This window comes from Nipponia nippon, unplaced genomic scaffold (genome assembly GCF_047370975.1).
Source record: "Nipponia nippon isolate SJK-2023a ecotype South Korea unplaced genomic scaffold, ASM4737097v1 scaffold_7, whole genome shotgun sequence".
NCBI lineage: Eukaryota > Metazoa > Chordata > Aves > Pelecaniformes > Threskiornithidae > Nipponia > Nipponia nippon.
Window position 1 is genome coordinate 2,302,886 of NW_028262391.1, and position 14,928 is coordinate 2,317,813.

The following is a 14,928-nucleotide window of genomic DNA, read 5'->3' on the forward strand; positions in this document are numbered from 1 at the left end:
AAGTTAAGCTAGAAAGAGGCAGACATATAAAATTGTAAAGAAAGACACAAGCTATTCTTTTTTCCGAGCAGGGAGCAGGCCCGTAAAACTGCTTACCAGAAGACGTAGATGCTAAATGTTTATGGGACTGCAAATGCTAATGGAAGGTAATTCCTTTGAGGTTACTAAATACACAGAAACCAAACAAATTGTGCTCTGGAAAGTCATCCGAGTTGAAAATAGCTGGAGGCTAGGAGATTATTCAGGGGACTAGATGATGTCGGTCCTGTTTTCTCTCCTCCTTTGGGCATCTGCCTTGGGTCGCTGCTGGAGAGAGGGTAACGGGCCGGGGAGCCCTTGGGCCTGATCCGGTGTGGGCGCTCCTAAGGTCTCTTGCGATTTTATTTGGATAAAATCTTTCACCTTGCATAAAGGGAAACACAAGATGCTGAGGAACTGCCATTAGCAAGTTTTTTCACTTTTTTAACTGTTTGCAAAGCGGCATAACAGGTTATCTAATCACACTTGCACTTGTTTGTAGGATAAACACCTGCTCTGTGTTGCTCTGTGCATGCAATACCTTAGTTCAAAGGGGCTATAAATTGAGCTAGGCAGCTGCAGTGACCGTGGGAAATTCCACAAAAAATATTTCCAATGAAACAAAAATACTGGCTTTGCTCATTTTGGCAACGAATTAAGTTTGCTTAGGTGTTTTTGCACCCGTTTGCAATAAGGAAAAACATTTTCGTACAGTAGGAAAGCCCAACATAATTGAAGTGTTAATTAACATAATGAACAGCATATTTAGGAAAAAGCTTTTTTTTATTTCAGAATAGACCACCTAGGGTGGGAGGTACATAGTTTAATAGTTTAACTGTATACATGTAGATAAGCTCCACTTTACTACTTGAATACTTTACCGACTTGAATAAGGGCACTGTTAGGTTGTTATCAGTTAATCATAGCCTTGTGATGGTCTTTATGTGCGACCTCTCTGCTGTGGCTTCATTTCCTGATGCTCATCAAATCCTTTGAATATGCTGTCATTGATGAATCAAATATATTTGTTTTCCTTGATCATGCTGAGGTCCTGTTAAAAAAAAAAAAAGTGAAGAACAAGTGTCATGATCTGATTAGTCTAATGCTGCTGTTGATTAATGACTTTAATCCATTTGTTTAATAAATGCTATTCTCCTTTGACCATACTGCTAAAGTAAATATTTTGCTATGTTTATCTGTACTGTAGGCTGCTTATTCTTTCTTTGGAACAGGTTTCGGTGTCTCTTACTCCATGTGTAAGTCTAATATCAATGCAACTATTTCCCTGTTCAGTCAGTGTGACAGACAAACGTAATTTCTCAGCTCTGATATCTAAATGGTTTGTAAAGGCAACAGAATAATATATCTATTTTACACAGTTAGTGTCTGTGTTATTTCTGGTATGACTCACATTACCTAGTACGTCATTCCGTGTTTGCTAGGAGATTTTTGTGCTGGGATCCCCATCATCATCCCAGGCACCAGGCATCCCTTGGGAACAGAGGTGTATTTTGAGGACAGAGCTGTAGGGCAGTGCTGTTCCCGCATTTCTGCCCTTTCAGGGCTGTGTTCCCTCTTCTCTCTTGAGCCAGTTCTGTCCTCTTCTGACCCTGCAGCAAAATGCTTCAGGAGCTGAGTGGCAGAAAACTACTAATTTCCATTTTTTAGGGGAAAGGAGTTTGCGAGAGCACCCAGCTGGGGGTGGGGAGGTGGGCGATACCCAGGTCTCCCTGCGCAGTAGCAGGTAGGCTTTGGCTAGGATGTGACTTGAGAATAAAACTAAACCAAAGCCTTCAGGTGAGCTACGCCCTCTGCGCTCTTACAGACAAGAGGCAGCTTATTTGGGAACGAGTCTGCTGTCCCTCTGCCCACAAAGGTTGTGGCCCCCGCTGCAGGGATGCTTATCTGCTGGTGAAGCAGGAGAGCTTGCCATGGCAATGAGAGGCAGTCTTTTTTTCCTATACCCTAGTCTGCAATTTGTCACAGTTCAGTAGCTGCCGTGTTAGAATAAGTTGTCCTTTTAGCAGGGATGGCTGGACAACCAGTGCGTGAACGAGGACAGCCCTCTCCGGGTAGGTTTTAACTCCTTGTGAGTCAGAGCCCTCATATTACACTGCAAAATTATCCCGTTAGAGAAACGATGGGAGCGTGGGAAGGGCAGAGGCAGGAGGGTTTGTAGGAAAGATGATACTGTCTACTGGTGGTAGGGTGTGGAGATTTGGGAAAGGGAAAAATGCCTTGTGTGTTGCTTGGTCTTGGGCAACTTGAACTGCTGCTTAATCACAGGGTCTACCTGTATAGAAAGAGCTTAATCTGTGGGTTATTTGTGTGAAAATATGACCAAGACACAGCATTTTTATAGAAAGGTGGTGCTACTGCACGAGTGCATTATGCACCAAACGTCCCTCAGTTTTGAAAAATTCCTGGGGAAATGCGAGGCGACTGCAAGCAGAAGTGCAGCAGCTTTTGGTGAGCAGGATTTTTGGAAAGGGTATTTAATTATTCCTTGATACGTTTAATGGATGATTTCAGGGCAGTCGGTGTTACCATTTTTGGCAGCGTGAGGCTTACGTTTTTCTCTGGCTTGGCACAAAATAATAGTAGTAATAATAATTTTAGGAAGAATCTGGAGCGCATTATAAACACCTTATTTTGGGGGAGCTGCATCCCAGAAACATCTGGAGTGCATGAGCCCAAGCTCCACCCCAAGCTTTACTTTTGACCTCTGGTTTGACTTTAAGTTTTTAGAAAAATGTTTTCATGCCTATGGATTTTTTTAAGTGCTTTGGAGTATTAAAAGTAACTCACAATTTTGAGGGCTATATTAAAAGAATTCTTGGATCCCAGTTCTTGAGACTGTGCTATTACTTTTACATGCCCAATATCGCAAGTAAGGTGGATTTTTAGAACGTTTTGGGATACATCTGTTTTTAAACCCGATACTTTGCTGCGAGGGCAAATACCCTGCAAGGCGCTCCTGCAGCAGGCAGATGGAAGGCGACCAGCCTCCCTAACGTGTCCGGAGATGGCAGGAGAGCCACAACTTCAACACCACCGCATGTACACCGTGTTCAGGGTCAGTGGCCACAGCGGGACTTCTTGAGCCTGTTGACGTCAAACTGTCTGCAAACGCCGTGTCTTGCAGCAGGACCCAAGTCCTGCTGCATCGGCTGAATGTCCTCTGCAGCTCGTTAGCCTGGCTTGACAAAAATGTAGATGGAGTTTTTACTCTGAAAGAGTGCCCCGTTTGACAGTAAGGGTGATAGTGGTACCGATGTTGAGGGAAACACAGACTTGAATGGTGGTTACGTTCATTAGGGTTTAAAAACCCACAATATTGTCGTGTCCTCTTGTTATTTTTGGAGATTTCCTTATTTAAACGTTTTGAGCCCAGTTCCCAATGTGATGTCTGCTTAAAACATGTATCCCACCTCCCAAAGCATGGCACGTTTGAGACAGAATTTGAATGAATTCAATAAACGAAGCTCTTCAAGAAACATGTACAGCTGTGCTTTTGCCCCACTGTAACGATTTCTGATGCTTGCCATAATCTAGATCAGTTCTTCTGCAAGGCCACCGTTAATCCCAAAGCAGAGGAATATCTTGTCCTGTATATCTAAAAACACAGACAAGGCAGGCACCGTTAGCAGAAGCAGGGAAAGGGAAGAAGGTATTTTTCCCAGGCAAGCAGTTTGAGCTTTGTTCCATTTCCCCAAATTGGAGACCAATCTGAAAGTCCTGGCAGCCAACACATCAGATTTATTTTTTTTTTTTTAACACAAGGAAAATTTTTTTTTTTTCTCTTTCTGATTTGAGGTGAGTGCTGAGAGCACCCAGTTTGACAGGCTGTTGTTCTCAGTCTTTTCTCTGATTAATCTTGCAGTGATGAATTTAAATTTTAAAACTCAGTTCTAAAATAAAACCACAAAGAATTATTTATCAATATGCTACTGTTCTTATCAATATGTCACTAGGCATCATGTCCACTATTTTCAGAAAACAAATGAGCAACACAAATTAGAAACTACCTTGAATTTACATAGGTGGGCCCCCATCCTAGATGAAGGTGGGATTTTGTGACTGCTCTGGAGGCCACAGTCCCTTCACGCAACACTCGGCGCTTTGAGTAATAACTCTTTGTACTCTTTCCCAGTCTAGACTGGATTTAACTTCATTTTCTAGGATCTTTCAACTCTCAGTTGACGTGATTGGGTTACTTGTTAATGAATTTCACTTAAATGCCTTGGAAGGGAGCGGTGCTGCGGCACGGCTCGCCCTCCCCAGTGGTACCAACGCATTGGCACCGACAGGCTGACTCTTGGCGTTACGTGTTTTTAACAGAGCTGGCTCAGACGGCCTCCTCTCCAGCAATTTACCTTCCTTTCCTTTCGGTGGGCTATAAGCGATCTTCTGCGATTGCCTCAGTTTTTGACTTTTCTAGAAATTGGTATAACTTGTATATAGCTGCTACAATATTTTTTTGCTCTGGTCTGACTTCTCCTCCGTTTCTCATCGCACAGGGACTCCTGTTTCTGTGCGCTTCTGAGGAGTGGTTCCTACATCCAGGCGATCTTTTCCCCAGCATAGTGCTGTCTGCTTACCCAGTTCTTACTCTTTATCCCCTCAGACACCCTGTTTTAACAGTTGGTTCACATACGACCGTAGCCATACAGGTGCTTGGTATACGGAAGAGTATTTCTGAAGTGTAGAAAGTTGTGCAACTTTTAGGCGATATGAATATATATGTTAAGCATTTCTCCTTTGAAACATCCAGAAAGTTAGCTTGCGTCAGGTTTTTCCATATTTCTGATGTAATAAAGGCCTAAAGATGGAACAAAGATCGGGAAATAAAGATTTCTCAGTTGACAGAGAACAGCCATTTGGGATGGCGTTCAGGAGGCCAGGTGGCTGTGTCTCTGGGCAGGGCTCGGGTGCGTGGAGCGCTCCCCGTTGAGGCTCCTTGCAGAAGCCCCTCGGTGCTCCCCGCTCCATCCCGGCACGCTGTGCCGCTGCTGTGCTCCTCGGGTGGAGCGCTGCTGCAGTCGGGGCGGATTTTGTCACTGGGAACCGTATGGCCACCAACTCGTTGCAGGTAATGACAGTTTTTAATGCTGTCTTGTGTGTGGTCCTGATTTCCGCCCCCCCCCCCCTACGTATTTGTTGCTCTTGAATTTTTTGAGTTGGTATTTACCTCGGTTCAGCTTCTCTGTTAGATCTGTAAAGCAGATGTTATTGTAGAAGTGCTGAATTGTTTAAAAAAATTGCCATACATTGCTGTGGAACTGTGATTAAAATAAATAACTTTGATTTTCTCTGTTTATGTTCCAAGCATGGCAGTGGTAGAACCACTGCTAGTTTTGTATATGCCTATTAACCAAATGAAAGGAAGGATTCAATGGAGTGATTAGTTTTCAATTTAGGCTTTTAAAACTATTGTCTGATGCTTTTTGCAGCCTAGTTACTGAGGGGAATATCCAGGATTTAGTTATTTTTAATTCTGTTTCGATTGGGACACTCTTTCCAGATACTGAATCCAGATAAAAGGAGGATACTGGAGGAGAATTTAGAAGAAAAGATACTGTGTCCTTCGAAGGCTTTTGTAATTCACAAAGCACAACATCTAATGACTAGATTTGTTGTTAAAGCTCAAGTAGCACTAAAATCTCAGAAAGCAGTATAAACAGTGTGATCCTAAGAGGATTAGAAGAAAAAGATGAGCGCACAAATTCACATGAGGAACAGAAGCGATGCAAAGCTCACGCAGAAAACATTGTTTTTAGCCGTAGCACAATCCCAGCGTAATTCCCTGTGTAATGGATGGGTGGGAGAAAATAGCATAAATGATGGCGGTTCTAGAAGAAAATGGTTAAACGTTTTTGTAAATAGCTTCTAGAGGAATCCTTGTTTCGAACCGATTATGTTAGTGTACATCTGCGGTGTGTGTTTATGACCAGATTTGTCACTGTGCAGTGCCACGGTTGTTTTTATCTGTGGTTTTGTCTTTGTACCACACGATTCTTACTGGGTTGGTAACAGCAGCCCAGTCTGTGCTACCAGCATGGATTGGTATTTGCTTCTTTGGTAGCTGGTTGGGTGTGTTCGTTTGGGCCCTGCAGATGGGAACCTGCCTCGGGCAACCGCTTGCCTGGACCTTTTTGCCACCTCTGCGTGCAAGCAGGTCTCGAGGGTTTCTTGGGTGTTGTAGCCAGCGTTTGGGCACGGTGTCGTGTGGGGACACGGGCATTAGGTGTGTTGTTCTTGTGCAGAAGAACCCGGGGAGCGCTGGCCGGGAGCAGGTCGGTACACACGCAGCAAAATCTTACGTAAGTCGAGGGGAGCGGTATTCAGTCGATGCTGAAGGCAGCAGTCGTCAGTCCGTGGTCAACCCTCCAGCCCCTCCAAGATGAAGGATCCAAGCTCACAAGCTGCTGTGCGTTCCCCAGGTGTGCTTTATCAACTTCAAGGGCATCCGGTGGATTATTTTTAAGTGTCGCGTAGCGTAGCTGTTACTACACCTGGTCACCTGTTTAAATCACTGTAACAAGTGGGTGTATAAAGGTGAGAGATAGTCTAAAATCAATAAATTATAGCTGCCACCTTCATTGTTTCAAGGTACGTGCCAAAATGGCAAAATCCAGTAGGATAAACTTGGAAAGAAAAAAGCTGCTGCTGAGGCGTTTGTACTCAGTGCTTGATTCTGAAGAAGGACATGGCAGAGTTTTCTAAACGTTTACGTGTCATTTCAAGCGCCCTTATTTAAAACTGGAGCCTCCACCCAATTAACATGAGTGAGGAATGAAGCAGAGTCAGTGAACCCTTTCTTTTCTCATTCTCTGCTCTCTTGAGTCTTTGCTTCCAGCTTCTTTCCGTGTCACTGCCCTGTTGAGATATAAAGCGAAGGACAAGAAGCCTCTTCCACGGATCAGACGGAAAGGTTTCCCTCTCTGGCTTCGACGATAAGTACAGCACTCAGAAGATTGCACAAGGGCAAAGGGGTGTTGGAAGGAGACAGTTTGGGCAGTGTATACTGAAGAAAGCCTTTTTTCATGGAAGAAAATGGTTTATGTTTGTGCAGTCATCCTTTTATTTATGTTTGCCATGTTCCTTCCCAAATGAAATAACCCAAACCAAGCGTCTCGCTCGGCACAGGGCGGCAGAGCCCTCCTCTGCCCTTCTCTGCACACAGCTTTTATAATGCTCCGGTCTGCTCTCAAAAGAGGACTGCGAATATTGGTTGGTTGGTGTGTTGGTCTGTTTTTAAGGAAGACTCTCATTATAAGCAAGTAACGTTTGTTTATGGGGTCTGCTGAGCGAGGTGATAAAGCTTTCTCTTCTCTGCTGGTTTGCAACGCTGGAAAAAACAGACTTTCTGAGTAGCTCTGCCTAGGAAACCGTGCCGCTTGAGGAGCGGAGTTTTCCTCAGCCTATTTACATGATTTCTGCAGCACCAGTACAAGGGAGCAAGGGAACAAGAGCGTGTTTGCAAATTCTTTCAATTCCCAGCATTCCTGCATTCTTCAGCATCCTCTGCAGCGCCTCTCGCCTGCCCTGTGAAGGTTACGCACGGTGAAGGTTACATTTCTGTCCGCCCTCGTAGTGCGGTGGGATCTCTAAGAATAAAATAAGCCCGACTGCTGCAGCTCTTTTTTTGGCTGGGTCCAAAAATGGCTTTATAATAAGCCATTTCCTACTGGTGAAGCTTGAAAATCGCACGTGAGAACTTTGTGTTGATCATGAGCCCCGAAAACCGTAGCTATTCTTTACTCCTAATAGAAGTTTTTGAACACGGTTTACTTTGTAAATAGTTTAATCTAAAAATAGTCGGATAATACTTTATTAGTCACCCGTGTCCATCTGTCCCCTTCCTGCTCTTTGAGTGGGCGATTAGATTATTTCCCAACAAGAAAAGTAGTCTGGCAAGTATTTGTGTGGAGAGCAACCGCTCAGAAATATCAGCGTGAATAAAAATTGTTTGTCATTAATGAGTAAAAATGGATGTTACAGTGGATGGAGTTCATACCTATTTGGACATCAAAACGTGTTTGCTTATACTTAACTATTTTGTTGTTAGATGCATGAAATTATTATCGGTATGTAAAGAAAATGACTGAAATGTAGGTGAGCATGGATTTTTTTGGATTATGTTTTTGTTAAGTTTTTGAAGATGGGAAGGATTTCTCTTGACTATTGCACTAGGAAGATTTGTTATGTACATGTTGTCAAACGTTGGCAGCAACTCGTATGAGCTGTTTGTTTTTTTTTAATTACGGAGGTCACTGCAGGCGTTGGTATCTATCTGGGTGCATGGGCACACTTGTGTACATAAACGGAGTTCTTTAGTGCAATATGTGCTAGGATAACACTTTTTTTTTCTTTTTTTTTTTTTTTTTTACGGCTTTCAGTGGATGTCACCATTTTGGAAGTCAAACCGCTGGAATGTTGATTTTTGTTTGGGGCTTTTTGGAGTGTTTAGAAGTTGGTAGCTGAGGTTTATTTCCAGAAGAAATTTGGCGTGGGCAGAAAATCCTGTTAGCTGCCTACCTTGCCTAGTTAACTTCCCGAAGCCATTTCTGGAGAGCTAAGGCAAGATCCAGACATCAGGGCTTTTACACACAGGTGGTTTGGTTTGTGTGCGCTCCCGCAGGACGGGCGCGACTGCGTAGAGGTGTGATGGTGTAAGCGTTCGTTCCACAGGCTTGCTTGTTCCAAGGCCGGTGCTGCAGGCTCCCCGCAGCAGCAGTGCGGGTGATGTGGCCAGCAGCAGATATATGCAAAACCCCAGCTCTGCGTGCTCCCCTGTGCCGGGTCGCTGCTGCTCCGGGCTCCACACAAATTCAGTGGTAACCGCTCTGCTCCTACGGCAGAGTAGGCTGCGAGAGCTGGGAAGGCCCATACTTCATACCCTTTTTATTTTATTGTGTTACCACCCCCGTTTTCAAAATAATAAAAATTAACGTTTCCCATTTTGTCTCCTTATCTCCTTGTCAGCATCACCCTTCTGTGGCAAGAGGCACCTGAAAGGAAAACTTCTGCATATCAATGCACTGCCAATGGTAAGTACCGTTTTAACTGACTAAAGGCGTCGTGGTTCCTTCCTGCAGATACACCATAAGCCGTCTTGTATTGCAAACAGTATTTTTAGGATAACTGCTTTTTAGTACACAAGTGGATTACTTTACTTTTCTCAGAAACATCTAGACCATTATTCTGTTTGATAAAAATATTGAAATTGTATCTGGATTTTATCCTGTGGAAAGTAGGGCAGCATGTTAATTTTGAAGCGAGAAGTGTGACTTGGCAGTGGCACAGCTCATCCTGCTGGTGACTGGTTTTGCTTCCTCTTTTGGCCAAAAGCCTGCTCGGGGCGAGCTGTAGCAGAGCTGAGCGCTCTGTTGCCCCTACGTGGGTGCTCTCTGCAGTTTGTTTCGGTCCTAACAGCTTCCTATGTAAAAGAAAAAAAAAAAATGTATGCCGTGTCAGGTGTATTTTGCATCAGCACGTGTGACAGCGTAAGACTAATGAAGTTAAAATCTTAGCTCCCATAGAAAGGGGCTCGGTTGATGCGGTCGTCTTACTCCATCTCTGGAATGTTACTCACTGTTACAGACTATGGGAAGTTTGTGTTTGCAGACCGTCTCTATGGTTTACTTATGCTTTCTGATAGTTGTGCAGATGGAAGGCAGAGGTTGGCTCTGAAGAGAAGGACGGGAACTTACTGCTCCAGCTTTGAGCAAACAAGCAGTTTTGGTATCTTGTGTTGTCACAGTTGAGGTGTACTACAAGAATGGTGGTTGCAGCATTAGCCTTAAGAACTAAATGCATAAGTGCCAGCCTGAGTTTTGTATTTCAAGCATCTCTAGATCGCTGTGCTCAGTACTGAAGCTGAAGGGTTAGTATTTCTAACCACTAGCTTTGAAAACTCAGTTTGGGATCTGAGAGCTGAGCTGGGTTCCTTTGGTTTGCGTGTGGGCGTGGATCTAAAGAATACGTAAATAAATTATAGCCTCGCTTATATTGTCTTTGCCCTGTGAGCAAAATGACACTCCAGGAGAGTTTGCTTGGATGCAACTGCTTTACTTTGAAACGTAGTCAGTAATTCTGTTGACTCTGGAAGACGTCGTGGAGTGAAATGTAACGCGGCGTGTATTTGGCACTAAGTAAAGCAAATATAACTCTGAAATCAGAAGATCTGCACCAAGTGTGTGTGTCATTCAATAGCCTGATGTTTAGGCTCAGGGTTGATATGTGTAAAGTTTCTATTGATTTGGGATGAATTTCAGGTGGTGGGAATGGATTTGTCGAGTGAGAGGGCATCGTTTTTACCTGGTCACTTCGCCTCGTATTTTAACTTTCCAAAACTGCAACTAGCAGTGCTCTCAGCCTTTTCTATTATTGCCCAAGTTTAATTGTCGTCATTGACCTTTTTCCAACAAAAAGCTACTCTGATTTCTTTTTATTTTGTATTAGTTGCGCATGGTTTTGGTTATGATTTAAAATACAGGTCTGTATTACTGCTTCTCTTAAAAACATGACTCATTCCATATTAACCTAGTCCTTGTACTTCATAAAAATTTAAAATACTGAGAGACTGTACTTGAAATGTTACTGCATTTTGTCCTAATTTTCCCCCTACAAATTATATTAGAAATTCAGAATTGCACAGTCTCAAGGGCATGCTAGTTGTTACAGTGATCATAAAACATACTCAACTGTTACTTGTAGTGAAGTGAAATACTCCCCACTCTTTTCTTTAAGGGCTGCTTTTGTGCTATAAGTTGTTATATTTTATTATTCTAGAGATTTCTAAGCAATTACTCATCTCTTAATTAACTTTGAAACCGTTTGAATGTAGATTTAAGAGACAAGCTAGACACATTCTTCGTCGTCCGAAAAGTAATCATAACTTAATCTGGTTTATAGTAAAAAAAGACTTTTATAAGGGTTTATTATGTTGCTTTTCTCTCTGATGTCTGTAGACCAAGCATGGGCCAGAGGTTGACCTGAAAAAAGCAGTTTGTATTCTTCTCCCAAACAGGACTTGGTTTAACTGGGCTACGTGTGTTCCATACATACATTTGAATCAGAAATTAATTTCTGATTCCCTTGAGAAATGATACTAGCACTTTTGATCAGGCTTTTAATCATGATTGTCAGTTCCGTTTCTTAGCACTAAAAAAAAAAAAAGTAAAACACAGAAGTTACACATCCTCTTTTTTGTTTTTGCTTTTGCTTTTTAAAGGTAATTAAAAGATGGTTATTTTTTGTATCACATATGATATGTTAACTAAGTAGGGTAAAATACCAGTTACTCCTTAAAAGCATATTGTAACTTTGGCAATTTTTAAAAAATAAAATATTTATGCTGTGATATAGCCTGCTAAGAGAGAGCATGGCTGCGTACAGTTGGTGTAAGTTCTCCTTCCCATTCTTCCAGTCAACTGTAATGTTCCTCAGAGTCTCAAAGGAAAGATGCAAAGGCTTAACAAAAAAGGCTTGTTAAGCAAAGGAAAATTACTGTATAATGCTACTTTTTCTAGGATTTCGAAGGTTCATTTAGAGGCTGATAACTGGGTACTTAATCCACGGTCACAAGGATTAATGAATGTGTTGGAAATAAAACTCGAAGGTCCTGGACCTTTGGCCTAAGCAAAAGATCGCATCAGATTTTCCACAAAGGCTTTAGCAAATTCATTTCTTTGTTATGTGATGGAACAGGCAGCTTACCTGCGAGAGATTCTCCATCGTACCTTGCAAGGCCTCTCTTGCAAGTTCTAGAAGCAAAACAGTTTGCCTTTCTGTCTTCTACAAGTCATTGAAGCAAGCCTGCGTGTGTGTGTGTGTGTGCGCGCATTAATGCGTGCGGCTGTATACGGGTGTGCTTGTGTGTGCGTGTGTCTATATGCATATCTCTGTATACCTGCATATATAAAAAGGAGTGTGTAAAACCCAGGTACTCACAGAAAGCTGGGAAGTATCCGTTTGCGACTATCGTAGAACAGCATGCTGTGATGGATTTAATTTTGCGGGAAGTAACTAAAAAGGGCTATGGAAGAATGGAGCAAGAAAGGCAACACGGTGCCTTCTGAGGCATCCTGAACAACGCCGTGCCTGGGTTCTTGGCTCCATCGCTTACCGCGTGGTTAGTTTGACAAAGATCAACGCCCTGATCAGTTAAAAAGGTCTCCTGCAGAAGAGAATCGAGGATGTTATTTATTACAAGCTGACACAGGCAAAGTCTGAGGATAGGCAGTGAGCACAAAGTTCCTTAGTCTTCAGGAAAGCGGGGGTCGTCAACAGCTAAGTCATGTTCTCATAGTCTCTTGAGGGGAATACAAAGTAGGTGTGTTAAATCCATTCTTCTCAGTGCTGTCTGCTTTTGGGTGAATATGTCATGCTGTGTTTTGAAGGTGTGACGCACACCTTATATGTTACGTCAACTGTTCTTACATCTAAGAGACTTGTTATAGGAGAACAACTCTGCGGGGGCTAAGTCTCTTGGGCCAGGAAATTCCATGGGTGCAACACTTCAACGTGATTATCTACCCGGCGGATTTAGCCCAGAAACGACAGGAGTGGTTGGAGGAGCTGGGGAGGATGAAGAAGTCACTCCAAAGAAAAAGGCGTTCAGTGAAGGGATGGGAAGATGTCTGCAAAAACTTCGCAAGACTGCAGAAAGACTTTTTCTTCAGACCCCTTCGTGGTGCCTTCTGTAGTGTCATCCTGTGACCTTACCACTCCTTAGAAGGCAGCTGAAGGAGTAAATGAATATAACTATTAGCCTGTGGTTCCACAACAGCTAAATCCATCTAAATGCTGATCTATCTCCCAGGTTAATCTTCTGCCAGTCCATTCTGTTAAAATGGTTTCACGCAGAGGAAGACAAGGAAGGGAGAGGGCAGGAGCCTGCACCCCGCGCTGGCGGAGCTGGGTTTGGCGGGGAAGCCTTGCCTCTGCTGGCGCCCGCCGAGGCCAGCGGGAGGTCCGTGCCGCTAGCTCCAGGGTTTGCACTGGAATTGCAAAATTGACTCTGTTTCAACAGGAGCTGGATGTCATCTCGCAACTATAAGGATATACAAAAGAATATCTGTGGGCAGGCGGACCTTTGAAAGATGGTAAAGCTGAAGGTTGGTTTTCATTGTACTGAGAACAGGGACCCCTGCTTCAGGAGTTTATGAAACTTGACAGCACTTAAGATGTTGGCCGCAAGGGACATGAACAGTTGCTTCAAAATAAATAACCCTGCAAGACTAAGGCCCGTATTCTTCAGATACACATGCATGTGCATACGTGTAACTGCAGCTGTAGGAATAAGGAGTGCTTGTGTGCATAAAGCTAACCAAGCTTGAAAGTGCTTTCAATGGTAGGGCCTAAAACTGCTCATTGAAGTTATTGTTGAGGCTGTTGGTTGTACAGTTTATGGAGTACAGCTTTAAAAGGAAAAAAAAAAAAAATATTTCTGGCAGTTTCTGAAATAGTCTAAGTGACAACATGAAATTTTGGACTGTTCTCCCAAAATCAACGGATGCTATTATCAGTGAAGGAAGGTGAAGTGCAATGTATTTTGTCTGATAATTGGTTACGGCAGAACAATTATATTTCAGAGTGTTCATCTGTAAGATCTATTTATTGGATCAGCGTGAATTAGCTGATCTAGTGGTATATGTGTTGAGGAGGAAGTGCTAATAATGGGATATAGGAGAAAAATTGTGTGGTGTGGTAGGGTGCATACTGTGATAAGCATTAAAAATGTTATGTACTACTGCATTCTGATCCATTTTTGGAAGGGTTTTTCAATTTTCTGTTTCTTTACAGAAAGCAAGTTAAACGCACTAGTAAGATCCCTTTCTGATTCAGAGGGAAAACACCCCTTGCCTCCTTTTCCTGCCATTAGTTAAAGTTCACTACTGAATGAATCGACTGAAAGGGAAGCTACTGTCCTTAAAAATTTTAAGAAGTGGTGGCTCTATTTTGAAGTAGCATTTGTCAGAGAACTTTCTCTGCTGATTCTCGAAGCATTTTACAGTTCAGAAATAAGCTTTGACTAAGAATTCTCGGCAGAATCATAAATATGTAATTATCTAAGCAGCCGGGATACTTAGCCCCTGGCAGGGGCCCAGTGCAGTGCAATCACAGGAGCAAAGGGAACTGGGCCAGCATCTCAGACAAGGGGAACGGCCTCTAAAGCAGGATGAGGGCCACTGCTGTTCCTAGGTTTTAAATCTTAAATGTAGCTGAAAAGAGGCTGTTTCTGCTGCAATAGATTGTCTTATGTTACAGCTTTTTTTACACCACCACCACCCCCCTTGTCTTCCTTCCCCTTCACCTCCCCTGCCTTGGGTTTTTCTGTCTTTACTACTTTATACTGGCTTTGGTTGAATAGTTACTAGCAGCAGTAGTAGTGCAGCTAGCATTAGATTATATCTTACTTGATCAGCATGCCATCTGCTTTAGCAGAGAGGGAGATTTTATGTTTCTGCTGTGGGTTCACTGCCGTATGCCCGTGGTGCAGCCATGTAACCTGAAATGACCCTTTTCCTTCTCTATTGTATGAAAGAGTTGGGAATACAGTCTTAAATGTTCTTGACAGTGACTAAGTTTGTTGCATATTAAAAAAATTAAATTGAGTATTAGGTGTACGTGAAGTAGCATGTTGTAGAGAAAGCCAAAGGACGGGCTCTTTTGGGTCTGAGCGCGTGAGTGTTACCTTCCGGAGAAGAGCAGGGCTTATTTCTCAGAAGACCATGTTAATGTCACTTGTATCATCGGGTCTTGATCCCGGTTTCCTTGTTGTCAACAGAAAGTTGATATTAGTTCAAGTCAACAAAAGTAAAAGCTGCCTTTAGTTTCAGTGGCGTTGATGCTGGGAGATAACGAGCGTTGCTGCAGCACAACAGGAAGCCTGTCGGCGGG

General features: G+C 43.0%; 1 protein-coding gene across 7 annotated transcripts in view; it reads left to right on the top strand.

Moving 5' to 3' along the window:
• The window catches only part of TBL1XR1 (TBL1X/Y related 1), a 119,189-nt gene that overhangs the window by 43,016 nt on the left and 61,245 nt on the right, over positions 1-14,928 (top strand). For 6 of the 7 annotated variants that reach the window (XM_087739427.1, XM_087739430.1, XM_087739433.1 and 3 more), the window contains exon 2: positions 9,007-9,071. The exons of the other annotated variant lie outside the window; for it this stretch is intronic. Coding sequence is in view for 1 of the 6 variants with exons in the window: in XM_087739433.1 (XP_087595559.1) it covers positions 9,069-9,071 (3 nt within the window). In the remaining 5 variants the exon portion in view is untranslated. The remainder of the gene's footprint in view (positions 1-9,006; positions 9,072-14,928) is intronic. 7 annotated transcript variants of the gene reach the window in all.